Source organism: Aotus nancymaae, unplaced genomic scaffold (assembly GCF_030222135.1).
Source record: "Aotus nancymaae isolate 86718 unplaced genomic scaffold, 86718_ANA_hifiasm-v0.15.2.pri h1tg000002l, whole genome shotgun sequence".
NCBI classification, from domain to species: Eukaryota; Metazoa; Chordata; class Mammalia; order Primates; family Aotidae; genus Aotus; species Aotus nancymaae.
Genome location: NW_026988413.1, coordinates 27101661 through 27123816, shown reverse-complemented (window position 1 = coordinate 27123816; position 22156 = coordinate 27101661). Strand labels below are relative to the sequence as shown.

Below are 22156 nucleotides of genomic sequence, written 5' to 3'. Positions count from 1 at the left end.
TTGAGGACGATTCAACACTTTCCTGCATGATTTCCATATCGTTTCCATTACAGGTGCTAAAGTTCAGTCTAAAAATGACCCAAGGACTTGGTGAAAACCCAGTAGTATATAATTTATTCTAATCCACTTAACAGCTGTTTGCTGAGCATCTGCTACACAGGCAAACCTACAAGGGACAAAACTATAAGGAACAAAAGCTTAAAAAACCATAGCCGCCAGGTGCAGTGGCTCACACCTATAATCTCAGCACTTTGGGAGGCCAAGGCAGGCGGATCATGAGGTCAAGAGATTGAGACCATCCTGACCAACATGGTGAAACCCTGTCTGTACTAAAAATTCAAAAATTAGCCGGGCATGGTGGCACACACCTATGGTCCCAGCTACTCAGAAGGCTGAGGCAGGAGAACTGCTTGAACCCAGAAGGCAGAGGTTTCAGGGAGCCAAGATCACACCACTGCACTCCAGCCTAGTGACAGAGCGAGACTTCGTCTTAAAAAAAAAAAAAAAAAAAAGAAACCATAGTCAGCCCCAGATGCATTGTGATAAGGACTTACTCTGATCTCAGCCCTTTCAACTGACCTGTGTGGCCAGATATTTAATCCACAAAAAGTGGGCCATAACATCTCAAAGCAGAGATACTACAAGGATAAACGTGAAATATATTAGAATGATAAGTACATTATAGAACAATGAAGTCCGGGCACAGTCACTCACGCCTGTAATCCCAGCACTTTGTGAGGCCAAGGTGGGCAGAACATTTGAGCTCAGGAGTTTGAGACCACCCTGGGCAACATGGCAAATCCCGCCTCTACTAAAATTACAAAATTAGCCAGGCATGGTGGCACATGCCTGTAGTCCTAACTACTCAGGAGGCTGAGGCAGGAAGATCGCTGAGCCTGGGAGGTGGAGGATGCAGTGAGCTGAGAAAGTACCACAACATTCTAGCCTGGGCAACAGAGACAGACCTTGCCTTAAAAACAAACAACAACAAAAACATGAGCTGAAATAAACATACATATACCAAAAATCATCAATGTTTTCTCACTTAAAGGAGTAATTTCAATTGCTTAGAAAATTCTGAAGTCAAAATATAGCTATAAAAAACATAAAATAAATATTTTTTTTTTTTTTTTTTTTTTTTTTTTTTTTGAGACGGAGTCTCGCTCTTGTTACCCAGGCTGGAGTGCAATGGCGCGATCTCGGCTCACCGCAACCTCCGCCTCCTGGGTTCAGGCAATTCTCCTGCCTCAGCCTCCTGAGTAGCTGGGATTACAGGCACGCGCCACCGTGCCCAGCTAATTTTTTTGTATTAATAGAGACGGGGTTTCACAATGTTGACCTGGATGGTCTCGATCTCTCGACCTCGTGATCCACCCGCCTCGGCCTCCCAAAGTGCTGGGATTACAGGTAAAATAAATATTTTAAAAAACAGGCATAGTGGCTCACCCTGCAAACCCAGCACTTTGGGAAGCCAAGGTGGCCAGATCACTTGAGGCCAGGAGTTCAAAAACAGACAGGCTAAGACTCCATTTCTACAAAATATATATACATATATACATATATATGTGCACCACAGAATAGAGGTAAAAGATTAAAATATATATATAGAGAGAGAGAGAGGTATACATAGAAGCACATATATATATAAATACATATATACCTTCTAAAAATAAATTTAGGCCAGGAACGGTGGCTCACGCCTGTAATCCCAGCACTTTAGAAGGGCAAGGCAGGTGGATCACTTGAGGTCAGGAGTTCAAGACTAGCCTGGCCAATATGGTGAAACTCCGTCTCTACTAAAAATACAAAAAATTAGCCAGGCGTGGTGGCACCTGTAGTCCCAGCTACTCAGGAGGCTGAGGCAGAAGAATTGCCTGAACGCAGGAGGCGAAGGTTGCAATGAGCCGAGATAGCGCCACTGCACTCTAACTTTGGCGACAGAGAGATTCTGTCTCAAAAATAAATAAATAAATTTAAAGTCCAGCTGCAGTGGCTCATGCCTGTAATCCCAGCACTTTAGGAGGCTGAGGCGGGCGGCCCGAGGTAAGGAGCTCGAGACCAGCCTGGCCAACATGGTGAAATCCCGTCTCTACTAAAAATACAAAAATTAGCCAGGCATGATGGCACATTGGTAATCCCAGCTACTCAGGAGGCTGAGGCAGGAGAATTGCTTAAACCTGGGAGGTGGAGGTTGCAGTGAGCCACGATCCTGGAAAAGTTAGATACTTTTATATTTTAAAGACTTTTAAAATATAGTATAAAAAATATTTTTATTTAAGAAGTAAAACTACTTTATAGAACTTTATATGTAAAATAGTATTTACATGTAAATACTATTACATAAAAAATTCTATTTTTATAGGTTAAAAGTTAGTACTTATTTTTTGTTTTGAGATGGAGTTTCACTCTTGTTACCCAGGCTGGAGTGCAATGGCACCAGCTCACTGAGATCCATGAGTAGAGACTGGGTTTCACCATGTTGGTCAAGCTGGTCTTGAACTCCTGACCTCAAGTGATCCACCTGACTCAGCCTCTCAAAGTGCTGGGATTACAGGCATAAGCCACCATGCCAGTCAGAAGTTAGTACTTTTTAAAAGACTACTAGCTCTGTTAACTACAAATGCCCAATAGGGCACTCAAATTTCAGAAGGCAAATAAAGGACCAGAGGTACAAAAGAGCCAGCTGAACACCTGTCCAGAGTCATCAAGCCAGTAAGATGGACTTAAGTGCCATACTTCTGACTCTTACCATCTACATGACATGCAGGTACTGGCACTATTTATGGCCAGAGGTTTAAAAATGCACCAAGGTTACTAAACTAACAAACAGCTGCTTACAAATACTTCTGACTTACATACCACACAAAAACCCAGAAGTCCTCATGAATTATTATTTATTAATAATTAATTAATTAATACATAATTCTGAACTTCCTCTATAATCTCAAATTAGGGATTTAATTACCACTACTATTTCTATGTAGCAAGAATAGCTGGGCACGGTGGCTTGTGTCTGTAATCCTAGCACTTTGGGAGGACAAGGCAGGAGGATAACTTGAGGCCAGGAGTTTAAGACCAGCCTGGTTAACATGGTGAAACCTGTCTCTACTAAAAATATAAAAAATTAGCCCAGCATGGCAACACACGCCTATAATCCCAGCTACTTAGGAGACTGAGGCAGGAGAATCACTTGAACGCAGAAGGTGGAGGCTGCAGTGAGCCAAAATTGCACCACTGTACTACAGCCTGGGTGACAAAATGCAACTCAGTCTCAAAAAAATAGTAAATAAATAAATGATTTCTGAGGAGAAATTCACACAAAAAAATTTTTAAATAAATGAAAAATATGTAGCAAGATGTTTGTCATTAATGTTCAATTTCTGGCCAGGCGCTGTGGCTCATGCCTATAATCCCAGCACTTTGGGAGGCCAAGGCGGGCAGATCACAAAATCAGGAAATCGAGACGAACACGAGACTATCATCCTGGCTAACACAGTGAAACCTCATGTCTACTAAAAAAAAAAAATACAAAAAATTAGCTGGGCATGGTGGCAGGTGCCTGTAATGCCAGCTACTCAGGAGGCTGAGGCAGGAGAATCGCTTGAACCAGGGAGGCAGAGGTTCCAGTGAGCCGAGACTGCACCACTGCACTCCAGCGTGGGCAACAGAGCAAAACTCCGTCTCAAAAAAAAAAAAAAAAAAGAATGTAAGATGCAATGCCATCTAAATCTACTGTTGTAGAGAGGTGCCAGAACACCGATATTAAAACCTGCTAAAATCATTTTTATTTTTCTTTATGAATCTTATATTCATAAACAGGGTTAAGAGACATTACTAGGCTGTTGTTTTAATTCTATTTTTCACACAACAAAAATGACTACTAGTAAAACTGATGTTAATCACAGATGAAAAGCAGTCTCCTCTCAACCTTCACCTCTATTTTTTTTCTATCAATAATAACAAAGTTACAAGAGTTTACTCTCCTAATCTGAAATGGTACAGTCAAGCATTAATACTTCTTAAGCTACTACTTAAGGCCACATTTGCTATTCCCTAAAGTGATTATTAATTTCCACACTTATTAGTATAGTAATATTATTATTATTAATTTCCACCCTTATATTCAGAAAGCCACCATTGCTTTATAATACTAGTATTTGCAGTCCAGGTTTTCTCCAAGTATAAAAACATGCTAAAATCTATGACTCTAACGCCTATTAAAATTTAACTTTAAGTAATAAGATGCCATCAGAACGTCATCAGAGCTGACAAAACACTTTAAGAACGACATTTAAGAAATAAAACTGCCAGAACTGGCAGACTAAAACCATCACATTTTATCCAATTCATTCAAATGAGTAATAGCCCCAATTTAAAAGCACACAAGTCACACACTAATTTCTGATTCTGTAAAAAAATAGAATTTCTAATTCTCATTAAGCAAATAAAAAGACACATGTTCATTAAGATAATTCAGTTCAGACTGGCTGCAGTGGCTCATGCCTATAATCCCAGCACTTTGGGACACCAAGGCAGGCGGATCACCTGAGGTCGTTGTTCAAGACCAGCCTGACCAACATGGAGAAACACTATCTCTACTAAAAATACAAAAAAATTAGCTGGGCATAGTGACACATGTCTGTAATCTGTAATCCCAACTACTGAAGAGGCTGAGGCAGGAGAATCGCTTGAACCCAGGAGGCAGAGGTTGCCATGAGCCAAGATCTCACTATTGCGCTCCAGCCTGGGCAACAAGAGTGAAAGTTGGTCTCAAAAAAAAGAAAAAAAAAAGCAACCTCTAGATTTCCTACCTCAAGGACTTAAAGAAAATACAGTTTCTGAATCTCACAAACTGGCCAGATGGTATCTAATTAGTTTAGAGAAACCAAATTATTCAGAGGTAAGGAAAGACCAGGACCTCTAAAGTACACAAAATTTGGGCTGGATACAGTGGCTCACACCTGTAATCCCAGCACTTTGAGAGGCCGAGGTGGGTGGATCATGAGGTCAAGAGATCGAGATTATCCCCGCCAACATGGTGAAACCCTGTCTCTACTATAAATACAAAAGTTAGCTGGGCGTGGTGATGTGCACCTGTAGTCCCAGCTACTTGGGAAGCTGAGGCAGAAGAATTGCTTGAATCCAGAAGGCAGAGGTTGCAGTGAGCTGAGATCATCCCACTGCATTCCAGTCTGGGTGACAGAGGGAGACACCATTTCAAAAAAAGAAACCCACAAAACTTGGCTGGATGCAGTGGCCTATAATCCCAGCATTTTGAGAGGCCTAGGCAAGATAATCACTTGAGCTCAAGAGTTCAAGATCAGCCTGGGCAAGACGGTAAAGCCCAGCTCTACAAAAACAATAAAAATTTAAAAATTAGCTGGGCGTGATTTTGCATGCCTATAGTCCCAGCTACTCAGGAGGTGACAGAAATCACTTGAATGCAGGAGTTTAAGGCAAGCTACAATCATACCACCATACTCCATCCTGGGTGACAGAGACCTTGTTTCTATTTTAAAAAAAAAAAGAGAGAGAAACACAAAATTCAGGTGCCAAGTTCCATTGGGTCTGACTTCACTGCTAAAGCAAACTCAAAGCATTGCCTGTTACTTTCACATTCAGAAGGTACACATCAAAATTGTAAATAACTGCACACTTTTAGCATAAGTAAGATCAAGTTTGATATATCACTGCCAAAATGCACAAAGTAAAATAGATGAAATATACCTTAAGCTCAGACTACTAGAAACAAGGACCTGGCTTGGCCGGGCACGGTGGCTCACGCCTGTAATCCTAGGCACTTTGGGAGGCCGAGGTGGGTGGATCACCTGAGGTCAGGAGTTCAAGACCAGCCTGGCCATCATGGTGAAACACCATCTCTAATAAAAATACAAAAATTAGCCAGGAGTGGTGGCACGCACCTGTAGTCCCAGATATTTAGGATGAACCCACTTGAACCCAGGAAGTGGAGGTTGCAGCAAGTTGAAATCGCATCACTGCAGTCCAGCCTGGGCAACAGAGTGAGACTCCAGCTCAAAAAAATTAATTAATTTAAAAATACAGAGAGAGAGTGAACATACAATTGAAAACACACAATTTATGAAAATGAAAAGAAATTATAGTCTTTTTTTTTTTTTTTAAATCAGTCTCTGTAGAGACTGTCAAAAATTGACAGTGCTGACTATATTGCAAGTCGTCACAGCGGGGTATTGGGAAAAGTTTTCAATTAGCAATAATCGCGCCTCGGATAAACCTCATTGGCTATGATACTGCCACTGCGCAAAGCTAGAAATTACAGTCTTTATGAACCACAGATAGTCTTTCTGATGTATCATGGTTTATATGTTATGTATGAAACTCTTAGCTAAATCTCAAACAAGGGAAATGTCACCTTAATTACTCCAAGAGAAAGAACTGGTAACTATTACTAACTACTCTAATGCAAGAGCTCATGGATAGAAAAGATAAAAGCAAGTGAGGGTTCACAACAGCACCACAGACAACACAGGTATACTCACATATATGGCATTTGATAACCAAAGACAGCACTAAAGAGCTCCCTTTCTTCACTGCTGGGAGAAATGGGCAGCAATCAAGACATTTAAAGATCTACCTCCTTTCCTTCTTCCAACCCTAAAACCAACCTAACTCAAAAGAAAGGTTTGTTCCGTTTTAAATCTTTACAGATACAAATTAATAGAGTGATAAAATACACGATTTTTTTTTTATTCATTATCAAGATGGTGGCTGTGGAGAACTGAATGAATCAGGTTTGTAAAGTTAACAGATGCTAATAATGCCATATTGTGATGCAAAGATGAGTGCTTTTTTCCTCAGTTCCCTTGATAATTCTGTTACCAAACACATATTGTGTTCAACATTTTAGTATGCTTAAGTATACTTAAGAGTAACTTTAATACCAGCCACCAAGTTAAGATAAAGGGCGAAAACTCCTGTCAAAACTGCTATACATACTAAAAATTATTTTCCCTCCTATTTTCATCTATTTGAATATAATTTGTAATAAAAATTGATGGCCAGGTACAACGGCTCACACCTGTAACCCCAGCACTTTGGGAGGCCGAGGCAAGAAGATCGCTTGAGCTCAGGAGTTCAAGACCAGCCTGGGCAACACGGCAAAACCCTGTCTCTACAAAAATATACAAAAATTAGCCAGGCATGGTGGCGTGAGACTAGTTCCAGCTACTCAGGAGGCTGAGGCAGGATTGCTTTGCGCCTAGGAGGTTGAGGTTGCAGTGAGCCATGATGGCACCACTGCACTCCAGCCTGAACAAGAGAGAGAGAGAGACTGTCTCATTGGGGGGGGGGGGGGGAGGGAAGCCAACCCAAACTGTTCGAGAGCCCCCTCACAGAATTATGTCCTTGCAGGCTCTCCTAGTTTGAATTTTTTTTTTTTTTTTTTTTTTTGAGACAGTCTCGCTGTTGCCCAGGCTGGATTGCAGTGACTCGATCACTCACTGCAACCTCCACCTCCTGGGTTCAAGCAATTCTCCTGCCTCAGCCTCCTGAGTAGCTGGCATTACAGGTGCCCACTACCACACCCAGCTAATTTTTGTATTTTTAGTAAAGACGGGATTTCACCATGTTGGCCAGACTTGTCTCGAACTCCTGACTTCAGGTGACATCCGCCTTGGCCTCCTAACCAAGTGCTGGGATTACAGGTGTGGCCACCACACCCAGCCTCTAGTTCGAATTAATGATCTGATCAAGTACAACTCACAGTTGTGAGAACCAAAGGCCATATAGAAGTGACTGTTTTTGTTTTTTGTTTTTTTTTACTATTAGAGACAAGGGCTCACTATGGTGGTCAAGTGGGAGAATGCAGTGGCAATTCGCAATCATTGCAAACTACAGCCTTGGGCTCAAGCAATCCTCCTGCTTCAGCCTCCCCAATAGCTGGACTACAGGAGTGAGCCACTGCAACTGGCAAAAGTGAGTATTTGTGGCCCAGTTTCTTCTTTTGGAATAGAATTAAAAGTTATGTAGTTCCAGCCAGGCACAGCGGCTCACGCCTGTAATCCCAGCACTTTGGGAGCCCAAGGTGGGCAGACCATGAGGTCAGGAGCTCAAGACCATCCTGGCTAATGTGGCAAAACCCCGTCTCTACTAAAAATACAAAAATTAGCCGAGTGTGGTGGTGCGTGCCTGTAATCCCAACTACTCAGGAGGCTGAGGCAGGAGAATCACTTGAACCAGCAAGTTAGAGGTTGCAGTAAGCCAAGATCACACCACTGTACTCCAGCCTAGCAACAAAATGAGACTCTGTCTTTTAAAAAAAAAAAAAAAAAAAAAAAAGTTATGTAGTTCCAAGTTTTGCTGCCAAGGAGAATCACTAATTTATTTACACATTTAGATTCAAAGAATAGCAAAAAGGTAGTAAACATTCAGCAGTCTGTAAGAACATGAAACAATAGATCTAACTAATTACACTTGGTGATCTCTTATTGATATGACTCTACCCAATCAACCTTCTACCTACAAACGCTAGACGGAAATGCCCAACAACATTTTGAATTTTTCAATTAATCAACTTTTCAGAAACTGTTATGCAATATAGTCATCAAATTGAAAAAGACAATCCAGATCACCAAAGTTACACTGGCACCCTTTGGACAAAACAACTAAATTTACTTTTCACTAGGCTGACAGCCCAACTGCTTCTGAGGTAACACGAACCAGGCACACACTCTGTATCTAGTTTTCTATTTATATTACCTCAAACTAAGATTTTATAATCCAAAAAAGCTTAAAAAGTATACATGATAAAACTTAATATGTGAAAAAAATTTTGCCTAATACTAAAAAGAAAATGCATAATTCACAACAATAACATGATTTCATATGTAGGGAGTATCTCCTACCTTCAATATATAATGCTCCCCTAAAAATGGTTTAAGTTAGAAACCAGGAGATTGAACCAAAGACAAAGATCCCATTCCCAATTAATTCATATCCAAAATACGGATCCTCCAAGTGCTATAGGCCAGGCAACTTGTGTGAGTCCACTGACAGACCTGCCAGCCATGCCCGTCTTCCAGAGAATGGCAAAGTCTTCCAGAGAATTGGTAAAGTCCAGCCAAACCCCTCCCTTCACAAGGGCTACCTAGTCCTCCCTGACTTCTCTGCAGGGACAGGTTAGAAGATCAGCAGCAACTATTCACACTGCCTACCTAACGTCCTAGATACCTACAAAGCAGGGAAAGGCAAAAAAAAGATCCCTCATCCCTCAAAAGCATACAGCTGCCATGTGGAGCTTCCCTAGGCTCTCGAGGATTTGGGTTCCATGGGGCATGGGCAGATACCCCCACAAGCACCAGCCTATAAACAACCAGACACTTTACACAAGCATCTGGTGAAGTGCAGAGGAGAAATTAAAATAACCATAGTACCTGGTTCCCCGAGTTCTTTTCAAATTTCATACCCAACTGAGAACCACTATGCAACAACAGCCTCTCGACAGACATTTTTTTTTTTTTTTTTTTTGAGACAGAGTTTCATTGCCCAGGCTAGAGTGTAATGGCGCAATCCTGGCTCACTGCAACCTCTGCCTCCCGGGTTCAAATGATTCTCCTGCTTCAGCCTCCTGAGTTAGCTGGGATTGTAGTCATGCACCACCACGTCCAGCTAATTTTTTATTTTTAGCAGAGACGGGGTTTCACCCTGTTGGCCAGGTTGGTCTTGAACTCTTGACCTCAGGTGATCTGCCTGCCTCAGCCTCCCAAAGCACCAGGATTACAGGCGTTAGCCACAACGCCCAGCCAGATTCCTAAACTGTAATTTCCAAAGGGCCACAAAACATTTTTTTTGAGACAGGGCCTTGCCCTGTCACTCAGGCTGGAGTGTAGTGACGTGATCTCAGCTCACCACAACCCCTGCCGCCTGAGCTCAAGTGATCCTTTTGCCTCAGCCTCCAGAGTAGCTGAGATTACAGGTGCATACCACCACACTGGGCTAATTTTTGTATCTTTTTTGGTAAAGACAGGGTTTTGCCATGTTGCTCAGGCTAACAAAAATATTTCACAATAACAGTTTAATTCATGGCTAGGGGCAGCAGCTCATGCCTGTAATCCCAGCACTTTGGAAGGCTGAGGCAAGCGGATCACCCGAGGTCGGGAGTTCAAGACCAGCCTGACCAACATGGAGAAACCCAGTCTCTACTAAAACTACAAAATTAGGTGGGCATGGTGGCGCATGCTGTAATCCCAGCTACTCAGGAGGCTGAGGCAGGAGAATCGCTTGAACCCAGGAGGTGGAGGTTGCAGTGAGCCGAGATTGTGCCATTGCACTCCAGCCTGGGCAACAAGAGTGAAACTGCATCTCAAAAAAAAAAAAATTTAATTCACTAATTTCAAATGGGAGTAGGGAGAAAAGAGAAGCTACCAAATCAGCTTTGACCAAATTCAGCTACAAATCTGTGATTTAGGCTGGGCACTGGGAGGCAGAGGCTGCAGTGAGTAGAAATCTCACCACTGCACTCCAGCCTGGGCAACAGAGCAAGACTCGATCTCAAACACAAAAAAAACAGATTGGCCAGGGGTCGTGGCTCACACCTGTAATCCCAGCACTTTGGGAGGCAAAGGTAGGCAGATCACCTGAGGTCGGAAATTCAAGACCAACCTGGCCAATATGGCAAAACCCTGTCTCTAACTAAAAATACAAAAATTAGCCAGGTATGGTAGAATGCCCCTGTAATCCCAGCTACTTGGGAGGCTGAGGCAGGAGAATCACTTGAACCCAGGAGGCAGAGGTTGCAGTGAGCTGAGATCACGCCACTGCCCTCCAGTCTGGACAACAGAGCAAGACTATGTCTCAAAAACAGGAAGTAAAGTGTTTAAATCATTATTCAAGTGAAAGGTATTGCAATCACCATGCTAAGATAAAATTCATTTTACTGATAAGAAAAAAAATCAACAAAATTCATATACTATAAAGTTAATAACAAAAAAGAAATCAGTGCTTTAAAGCATGTAATTTAACATGTTTCCTTCAACATACACAAGTAAGGCCAGGCGCGAGGTTCATACCTGTAATCCCAGCATTTGGGAGGCCGAGGAGGGCAGATTACAAGATCAGGAGTTTGAGACCGGCCTGACTAACATGGTGAAACCTCATCTCTACTAAAAACACAAAAATTAGCTGGGTGTGGGGACAAGGGCCTGTAATGCCAGCTACTCAGGAGGCTGAGGCAGGTGAATTGCTTGAACCTGGGAGGTGGAGGTTGCAGTGAGCTGAGATAGCGCCATTGCACTCCAGCCTAGGGACAGAGCAAAACTCCATCTCAAAAAAAAAAAAAAAAAAAGGCCAAGCAAGGTGGCTCACACCTGTAATCCCAGCACTTTGAGAGGCTGAGGTGGGCGGATCACCTGAGGTTGAGATTTGGAGATCAGCCTGACCAAAATGGGGAAACCCAGAAAACTAGCTGGGCGTGGTGGCACATGCCTGTAATCCCAGCTACTCAGGAGGCTGAGGCTGGAAAATCACCTGAAGAGGTTGCAGTGAGCCCAGAGCTCGCCATGGCACTCCAGACTGGGCAACAAGAGCAAAATTCAGTCTCAAAAAAAAAAAAAACACACACACACACAAGTGAAACAACACTTGTCACAATTGTACTTGTGTGTGAAATACGGACCATCACCAGTAAATATTAAATTCAAACTACCTGTTAAATATGGCTGGGCACAGTGGCTTATGTCTGTAAACCCAGCATTTTGGGAGGCTGAGGTCAGAGGATCACTTAAACCCAGGAATTTGAGCCCAGCCTGGCCAACAGTGACACCTCATCTCTACAAAAAATAAAATTAGCCAGGCATGGTGGCCAAGGCTGCAGTGAGCCAAGATCACACGATGAACTTCTGTCTAGACAAGAGCATGAAACCCTGTCTGAAAACACAAACACACACACACACACGCAAAAGCTGACACGATTCAGCTTAGCCAAAAGAATAAAAAGCATATGTCCACACAATGTTCATAACAACTTTGCTTGTAATAGCCCGAAACTGGAAATAACCCAAATGCCACCAGGCATTAAGAGGCGAATGCTAGGCTGGGCGCGGTGGCTCACGCCTATAATCCCAGCACTTTGGGAGGCCGAGACGGGTGGATCACGAGGTCAAGAGATTGAGCCCATCCTGGTCAACATGGTGAAACCCCGTCTCTACTAAAAATACAAAAAATTAGCTGGGCATGGTGGTGCACACTTGTAGTCCCAGCTACTCAGGAGGCTGAGGCAGGAGAATTGCTTGAACCCAGGAGGCGGAGGTTGCACCCCAGCTTGGGTAACAAAGAGAGAAACTCCATCTAAAAAAAAAAAAAAAAAAAAGAGGTGAATGCATAAACAGTAGTTTATCTATATAACGGAATACTACTTAGCAATAAAAAAAAAATGAACTAAATGATCACATGGGTGAATGTCACAATTATGAGTTAAAGAACCCACACAAAAAGAGTATAAACTGAGGCCGGGCGCGGTGGCTCAAGCCTGTAATCCCAGCACTTTGGGAGGCCGAGGCGGGTGGATCACTAGGTCAAGAGATCGAGACCATCCTGGTCAACATGGTGAAACCCCGTCTCTACTAATACAAAAAATTAGCTGGGCATGGTGGCGCGTGCCTGTAATCCCAGCTACTCAGGAGGCTGAGGCAGGAGAATTGCCTGAACCCGGGAGGCGGAGGTTGCGGTGAGCCGAGATCGTGCCATTGCACTCCAGCCTGGGTAACGAGAGCGAAACTCCGTCTCAAAAAAAAAAAAAAAAAAAAAAAAAAAAAAAAGAGTATAAACTGAATGATTCCACTTATATATACAATTCTAGAAAATGTAACAATCTACAGTGACAGAAATGAGATTAATGCTTGGAGGGAAGGGAGAGAAAGATTACAAAGGGGCACATAAAACTTTGGGGGAAGATAAATATGTCTCCTACCTTGATAAGGATAAACTTCATGGGTGATACATAACATTAAAACTTATCAAATATATCACTTTTAAAAAGTACAGTTAATTGTACATCAATTATACCTCAATAAACAAAAGAAAAAAGAATTCAAGATACCAAAACTAATTCTACAGCTCTTGTTATTCAGATCTATCTGCTCACAAATATATTTAACCTAAAGACTTGTGGTAGATACTCTGAGAATACAAAAGTATGCCTAAATTGAGGATTACCATTATCAAAAAAAAAAATCAAATTTTAAACAAGGAGGAAATTAGAACTCATCTTTAATCACTATGCCAGGCCATTTCAGTGCCAAAAGGATAACTAAAACACAACAGAACAACCCACTGAGTGTAGGGCTCTGAGATTTTTAATTAAATATTTTAATTCAAATGTTTACCTTCTTTGATCCAGAATAAAACAGAAATATCCCAAAGAAAAGCCTATGTACAAAAATGTTAATTTCAATCTTATTCATCAGAGAAAAATGGCAAAGAATTAAATTAATGACACAGCCATGGGATGGCATGTTACATGAGCTATTTATTATATATTTATTTTGACACGGAGTTTTGCTCTTGTTGCCCAGGCTGGAGTGCAATGGCGCAATCTCCGCTCACCGCAAGCTCCACCTCCCAGGTTCAAACGAATTAATTCTCCTGCCTCAATCTCCCAAGTAGCTGGGATTACAGGCATGCGCCACCATGTCTGGCTAATTTTGTATTTTTTAGTAGAGACAGGGTTTCTCCATGTTGGTCAGGCTGATCTCAAACTCCCAACCGCAGGTAATCTGCCCGCCTCAGCCTCCCAAAGTGCTGAGATTACAGGCATGAGCCACCGCATCCAGCCTATTATTTTTAACTTGGAAAAACAGTTGCAAAATATTAAGCCAAAACAAAGCAGACACATATGATATAATCAACAGGTGGAAAACGATATATCCTGGGGAGAATAAAAGACATAGGAAAAAAGCCATAGGTTAGCATTTAAGGCCAACAGTTCTTAAAAACAGTGGTCCCAGGACCGGGGGTATCATCTGGAAATGTCTTAGACCCCACCCTAGACCCAATCAGTTAGAAAACTCCAGGAGTAGGACGCAGTAACCTGTTTTAACAAACTCTCCGGGTGATTAATATTACACTAAACTTTGAAAACTACTGTTTAAAGGATAGCATTGCAGGTGACTGGTTTTCCTTCCTGTAATCTATATTTACCTCAATTATCTTATTACTTTTAAAATCCAACCAAGTTCTTAAGTATTTTACTAACAGGTACACTCTGTAGGTCTACAGGTAAAAAGCTATTACATTATCAACATTATAATGCAATGTAAGGGCTGGATTACATGCCTAAAAATCCAATTCTTGGAACCATCGAATCTGTCAAGACTGAAGAGAATACTAAGTTTTAAATGTATCTATAAAATGCAGGTCAAGGGGTAAGAAAATTGCAACACTAGAAAAACTAACAAATCTAAGTTTTCTAACACACATACACAAATACAGAAGGGACTTTTATGGGTCACATCTGTAAAATATTTTTTCCCCAAAAAGCTGAATTTTGAGGCTTGCGTGTAATTTACTAGAACTGCACTGCAGGAATCAGATGTTCTGAAGCTGTGAATGCTTACTCATATAGGTTCCTGGTTAACCAAAATAAGTACCAGTATGTTATATTTGTCACCAAAATCTAGGCAGGGAAGACAAATTCAGAACACTGGGAGATGCCAAATCTTTAACTTTTAGCTTGAAGACCATAAAGCTGTGCCAACTTTCATCTCATCTCACTAAAACAGAGGACACAGGAAATAAATTGGCAAACCACAGGTTCCCAATTGACACTGGAGCTAGTTAAAAGATTATGGAATTGTCTACACTTGGAACACAAATTAAAGAATAACAAAGACTACTAAGGGATAAAATAACTACTGATTAACAGCAAAATACCAAGGTTAAGTCAAAGACAAATGGCGACACATTTTAATATTTTAGTTTTGTAGTATTTTTTTAAACAGGTGTACAGATCCCTATATACATCCTATCACACAAAATTCACTTTTTAATCTTTCTATTCCGTGAAAAGTCCACTCTAAAAGTAAATACAAGTTACTCAAAAGGGCACTATACACAGCAAACATAGCCTGTCCTTTCTGAATTAAAAAAAAAAGAAAAGTTTTCAGTAATTGCATAAGCACCATGACCACCCATACTGAATTTTTCACTACCAAACTCCCAGCACCATGCCTGGCACAAAGAAGGTACCCAAACATATGAGGATTTTTTTTTTTTTTTTTTTTTTTTTTTTTGAGAGAGTCTTGCTCTGTCGCCCAGGCTGGAATGCAGTGGCACAATTTCAGCTCACCACAACCCCCACCTCCCAGGTTCAAGCAATTCTCCTGACTCAGCCTCCTGAGTAGCTGAGACTAAAAGCTCACACCACTATGCCTGGCTAATTTTTTATATTCTTCGTACGGATGGGGTTTCCTAACCTCAGGTGATCTGCCCACCTCAGCCTCACAAAGTGCTGGGATTACAGGTGTGAGCCACTGTGTCAGGCTTTTTTTTTTTTTTTTTTAATTGAGAGAGTCTTGCTCTTTTGCCCAGGCATGAGTGCAGTGTCATGATCTTAGCTCATTGGACCCTCAAACTCCTACACTTAGGTGAGCCTCCTGCCTCAGTTTCCCAAAACGCTGGGATTACAGGTGTGAGTCACCACACTCCACCACATCTGAGGTTTTGAATTTGTTACAGAAAGCTTCTGAAACCCTAAAACAGACACCAACAATTCCATAAAATTCACTCAGGCTGTTAATGAATTTAGTGTAAGACACTGCCCCTTTCTATCACTTTTGACACTTTCTTAAGGGAAGATGACATTTCTGCCATATTTTTGAATCCCTGCATATGAGTCACTTAAGTGCATTTAAAGTGGCATACCCTAAGCCAGGTGCTCTGGGCTCACACCTGTAATTCCAGCACTCTGGGAGGCCAAGGTGGGAGGAACATTTGAGGCCAGGAGTTGGAGGCCAGCCTGGGCAACCTAGTCAGACCTCGGCCTCTACGAAAAATTTTAAAAATAAAGGGGTGTATCCTGCACTCTCTCTGAAAAAATTATTGAAAACTCTTGGTACTATAAGTTACAAAATCGTACACTACGGTGTAGGCTGGCCCCCATTATTATCAGATCCACTTTTCTGATTTAACCTTAATTTTTCTAAACATTTCTTGTACTCTAACAAGTCAGGTTTTCCTCTTATCTTTTTACCCCTCAAAAACATTCTTGGTCCTGTAGCACCCCTCACAGGGCCTCCTCAGCCCCCACGTCTTTTGTATATAAACACACTCTCTTGTCACACACTCCATCAGCTGTTTGGTAGCTCCTCCCCTCCTCCTTTTCCGGGTAGTAACAGGGCAGCCAATGAGCGATAAGGAGCGGTGCCTGAGGCCTTTTGCCTGCATACGCTTTTCCAAAACAAGCAGCTCTAGCCTTCAGCAGGGGCCACTGGTTCACAGATAAAAGGATCACCAGGGCTGTGCAACAGGGTGAGATGAGTATCCCCCACCAACAAGGAAACCCGTGTAATCTGAGCTGTTTGTTCCTCCACCAGGGAGAACTTAAACCGATATTCCTTTAGGGCAAATCACGCTTTAAGGTCACCAGAGTCCCAGTTCTCAGACAATCTAAATAATCAGCTGGTTGGAGGTGGAAACCTCAAAGGTTGCCAGGCTCTGGGCAGCACAGATCACCAATCTACCTGACTTTGCAAACAAATGGCCGCACTATTCGAGACCATTCCATAGGATCTGGGCTAACTGCAAGGTTTTTTTTATTGGGGCACATTCCTAAAGGATCCAAAAGTCATGTAAATCAGTTTCTAGGCTCCTGGGGAGGTTTGCACAACCTTAAGCAAAGGATCAGAAGAGAAACAATGAATGAGTCAGAGTTTCAGAACATAATCACCCAGCAGATTATTAAGTGCATTGGTGCAAAACACTCACTCCCTGCATAACTTGGGAGTCAGCTCTCCTTCTACCAACCCATCACAAAAGAAATCACTGACTCCAAACAACAACCAGAGACGGTGTCTCCAAAAGAACTGAGCGAGGTGGTGGAAGGCAGCGGCCAATTAGTTACACATCCTCTTCTCTCCCTACCCCCACACTGCTACTTTCCTACTATATAGGTTCCCTGCCAGGCTGTAAATCGTGGTGGTATAATTACGCTCAGGAGACATCCAAAAATGGACTGAAACAGGAGACTGCAAGGAAACCAGCTATCACTCCCCAACACCAAAGAAATCATCAAGGGGCACGGGGGGCAAGAAGTGCATTCCTTCAGACCTTTTCTTCCTACTTCCTCTCCACCATCTTTCTCAACCCCCAGCCTTTTCAGACCAATTGTACTCATTTTAGTAGAGGGCTGGGGAATTTTTCCTTAAATTTTCTGCTAAATATACCTTACTCAAAAATTGTTGGCTCCATTTGGGCCTACTGATTTGTGAATTCAACAGAAAAAGGAGGACACAAAATCTCTCACCTACACAACACATACACAAAAGGAAATCCGAAAATTTTAACTTCCAAACTCCGTTATACCAGAAAATAAACATGAAACAAAGATAACCTCTGGCTTTTAAATCTCAAGACTGTTCTCCTATCTCAGAGATCTACAATTTTAAAGCGCCTCTGCTTTCTTTTGTCAGAAAGGAAGGAAGGTGGGGAAAGAACAGAAGGCCAATACATCTTTGCCTTTCTTCATCTTCTACTAAAAATAAGCTATGAAATAAGCCACTTAGGGGGAGAAAAAAAAAAGACACCCTGCTGTTCTTTGTCTGTTTTCCTCTCCCTCTCCACCCCCCACACCCCGACTCCTAAATGCGGTAATCATTCTAGATGCCACAACTACTAAATGAACAAAAGGCACGGTATGGAAAAGGCATCAGGTCAAGTTAGGCCCCCCTCTTTATCCTCAATCTTTAAAAAATATGTCTTTGTACATAATTTGAGACTCTGACAACGATCACAAACAGCTGGAATTCTCTCTCCCCACTCCATCCCAATTAAACATTAGGTAGAAATATGCATTAGGTGTGACACAAACTCTCAATTCAAGATAAAAATAACTCAGGTTCTGCCACCATGCCATTTCCTAGTTTCTAAACAAAAATAAAACCTGAAACTGCTTTGTGTAAAATGTACACACAATCATAGTTACAAGTTTTCCTGCAGCCTTATGAAAAGCCAACATTACTGGTATCATTCACACATTTACAAAACAATTGCAGCCACAAACAGCTCATAAAGAGTTGATTTCACTCGCGCCGGAACATATAGTGGGTACACTATACAAGCTGCTTCGCTATAATCTCCCAACCGCCCCAAAAAAATTCTAAACTCCAAACCACAAACTTAGAAGTCTACCTACTGCTCCTAATTTCTAGCCAAGTTCTCCCTGAGCAAAGAGAAAAACACCTTATTTCTGAAAAGATTATTTTAAAAAAAATCTCTTGCCCACACAACTTCCCTCCCATCCCCCACTGCCAAACCCTAAGCAAAAACTACTTTTTTAAAACTTCAGCAAATTCCCTAACTGAATTTTTTAAACAATAATCACTGACCACTACAAAGAGGTAAAACACTCAACCAAAAACAGCAGCAAATATAAAGGAAGAGAAAAGGAAATCACCTGAAGAATTTAGCCAAACAACTTGAGTTATATAAACAAAACCCTGCAACAGGGGGAAACGGTGGGGGGATGGGGAGGAGGCAGAAAGAAACAGTAGACAGGACTTTTAAACTGTGTTCCACACTACCACCCCCTAACCCCCTACTTTCCTCCCTCCCCAAGGACTAGTTGCCCAGAACTCTGGGTTTCCCCCACCCTCTAAATTACCCCTTAAAAAAAAAATCCTCTTATTTGTCACAGGAACCTTCGCGAATTTCTCTAGCTGGTCCTGAAATAATCAGTCTGGACTCCAACCAAAACCACTGCCTGAAGGGCTCTTATCAGTTACAGCTTTCCCACTGCAACCTCCAGAGTGCATAAAGCTGGGGCGGGGGGAACAGAATATAAAGGGTGTCACTTGGAGACATCAGGGTAAGTATTCCCCCCAAGAACCTGACCCGCTCAGAGGAAGTTTTGCCCAACTGGCCAGTCCAGGGGGTATTTATTTTGTCCAGGAGCTCCTCTTTCCCCAGCTGTCATACCCACAATATGGAGGGTGGCTTGCTGGAGGGCCCGGGGGTCTTCATCGCAGACAACTATGGGTGGGACAGGCTTTCTCAGTGGAAAGGAAAACAGTAGGGTTCTCCCGGGGACCAGAAAGCTTAATAGGAGGGTCTGACTGAAAACACACAGAGCTCTTTCTTAGAAGAGGGGGCCCTGAGCAGACGACTCTCTTCCTAATATAGAAAGGAATTAGGGATAAAAGAGGTCGCTTGAGTGACCCCAGTTCAAGCAGCATTGTAGCTGGAGGAAATGGGGGCATCTCAAGAAAGGGAAAAAGGCTTCCCTCTCGGGAATTTCTGCCTGGAGTCCCTAAATCCAGAGCGAGCAAACAGGAGAGAGAAACCCTGAAGATGGAATCAGAGAGCGAGGCGACTGGTCCTGCAAAAAGGAAAAAGGCCGTCTCCGGAGTCCAAACGTCGCGAAGCAAAGTCACGGGCTCTGGGGGTGCAGGAAGAGCGAGCAGCAACGCGTATTTCGGGGTGCTGCGGATGAAAGGCGAGCTGAAAAGGCTCTCGGCCCCTGGGAGGTGCCAAGGAGCCGCCGTAGGCACTGGGGGAGGAGGGGAGTCTCGGACAGTGGCCTGGAGTGCCCCAGGGCCCTTGCAGTGGTTCCGGAGGTGCCCTGGGCATCCCCACACCGCCCCCCAAATACACCCGAATTCCCCTCCACGAAGGATACAGCTTGACCACGTCCGTGTCCATCCGCCTCTTGCCCGGACTGGGAGATGACATGGTGTCGCCGCCGCCTCTCTCCCTTCCTCGGCCCGTATGTCACGGGGCCCGAGCCCCGGCTCTGAGGAGCCCGCGGCCGCGCCGGCTCCTCGGTGAAGGTGGCAACACCCCCGCGGTCCCGGCGGTCCCGTCAGCCGCCGCCGCCGCCCCCCGCACGGGGGAACACCGGACACTGTCCGGCCGGGTGGGGGTGGGGACCCCGCGGCGCCCGGCTCGAGCTGCCCCTCTCCGGCTGTGGTTCCGCCCCGGCCCGACCCCGGCGCTCCCCTGCGCCGCGCGACGCTCCCCTGCGCCGCGCGACGCTCCCTCCTGCCTGTTCTGTGGCTCGCTCGCCTGCTCCCCGCTCACCCTCTGGCCGACTCCTAGCAGCCTCCACTACAAGCGGACGACTCCAGCTCGGTCGACCTCCCTACCCCAGCCTCGCTCTGGGCGCCGTGACGTCACCTCTGTGACGTCATCGGAGGGGCGGGCCCAGTCGGCGAGATGGGTGGGGCGCCGCCGCGGCGTGAGCTTTCCCGAGGGGTTCTGGGAGTTGTAGTTTCTCTTTCTCCAGCTCTCTCACACTCTGTCCCCTCCCCCAGCTTCCCCACCTACTTCATCGCTCAACTGCCAGTGTCGTTATCATCATCCTAAACGATAATAGTAAATAATGGCAATATTATTACATTCATGGATTTTAGGGTAATGAACCTCCACACACGCTCTGTTTAACAAGCTGTTAATTTTTTTGATTTGGAGGAGGCCAAAGGTAGCAATTACTCAGAAAGTTACCAAAATCTGGAGATCCCCACACCAGCAGGTTCCTTGCACTCCACTCCCTCCTTGGTTGGAGAAAATTTATTTGCAGGGATTGTAGACCACAGCAAGGCTTCCTCGGAGCTTGCATACCAGGGTTCATCACAATTCACGTGTCTACGGCCACGATTTTTTTTTTTTTTTTTTTTTTGAGACTGAGTTTTGCTCTTGTTGCCCAGTCTGAAGTGCAATGGCGCGATCTCGGCTCACTGCAACCTCCGCCTCCTGGGTTCAAGCAATTCCCCTGCCTCGGCCTCCCGATTTTTAGTAGAGGCGGGTTTCACCATGTTGACCAGGATGGTCTCAATCTCTTGACCTCATGATGCGCCCGCCTCAGCCTCCCAAAGTGTCGGGGTTACAGGCGTGAGCCCACTGCGCCTGACCTATGGCCACTATTTCAAAGGTTAGAGTTGACACAGCAAGGTGGTAAGGCCAGAAGTAATTTAGTACTAATGTCCTTATTCTACAGAGCATGAGGCAACTTGGCAAAGTGTGTGAACCTCCTACACCAACGTTAAATACTTCATTCATTCAATAAATATTTATTAAGCATCTCCTACGTGCTAATCACTTTGCTGGACATGAGGATATAATGGTGAACTAAGAAAGACTAAATTTACACAGCCCCCCAGTATAGTCTGTGGATCTATGGTGTCAGCATCACCTGGGAACTTGTTAGAAATGCCGGCTAGAGCTTCACTTCAGATCTACTGAATGAGAATTTGCAGTTTTAACAAGGTCCCCAGGTGATTCTTAATGCACAATGAAGTTTGAAAGATAATGCCCTCCAAAAAGAAGTGATATGAAACCCATGAGTCAACCAGGCAAAGGGGCCAGTGAAGAGTGTTCCAGGCATTGCCTATATTTATGTCAGATTTTCCCTGCGATCTGTTTTCGAAAGTTTCATCTTTTTCCTGGTTCCCATGAACTGGTACTTTGTCAGACCATGTGCTATGAGTTAAGCCCCCTTACATAATCTCCTATGCACACACACCTGGGGCAGCAGCAATGCACTAAGATTGAACATCTTTTGCAGCTATTATTTCATGCCTCAAAAAATCCAGGCCTTTTTACATTGTAAAATATATGTAACATAAAATTTACCATTTAACCATATTTAAAGGCATAACTCAATAACATTAAATACATTCACAATGTTGTGCAACCATCACACTACCCATTTCCAGAACGTTTTCCCCATCCCTAACATTAAACAGTACCCTTCCCCCAACCCAGCCCTTGATAACCTCTCTTTATGTTCCGAATAAGATGGGCTATTTTAGCTGTTTCTGAAAGAAATGCATTGCTCTTTCAAATTGTGCATAGCTGCTGGTCTGGGTGCAGTGGTGTTTAAAACTAATTAATCACAACCAGTAACAGATTTCTTTGTTCCTTCTTCACGCCCACTGTTTCACTTGACTAGCCTTAAAAAAAATAAAAATAA

The 22156-nt window shown here is 43.4% G+C and overlaps 1 protein-coding gene and 1 non-coding gene across 3 annotated transcripts in view; both read right to left on the bottom strand.

The window, feature by feature from the left end:
* UBE2H (ubiquitin conjugating enzyme E2 H) overlaps window positions 1-20345 on the bottom strand; it is a 113389-nt gene extending 93044 nt beyond the window's left edge. For both annotated transcript variants that reach the window (XM_012474050.3, XM_012474051.3), the window contains exon 1: window positions 19865-20345. In XM_012474050.3, coding sequence (XP_012329473.1) covers window positions 19865-19917 — 53 coding nt within the window. In that variant the 5' untranslated portion in view covers window positions 19918-20345. The remainder of the gene's footprint in view (window positions 1-19864) is intronic.
* LOC135274587 (U4 spliceosomal RNA) lies at window positions 6147-6287 on the bottom strand. Its single transcript, XR_010342376.1, has one exon. It is a non-coding gene; the product is annotated as a U4 spliceosomal RNA (small nuclear RNA).
* Window positions 20346-22156: the final 1811 nt, after the last annotated feature.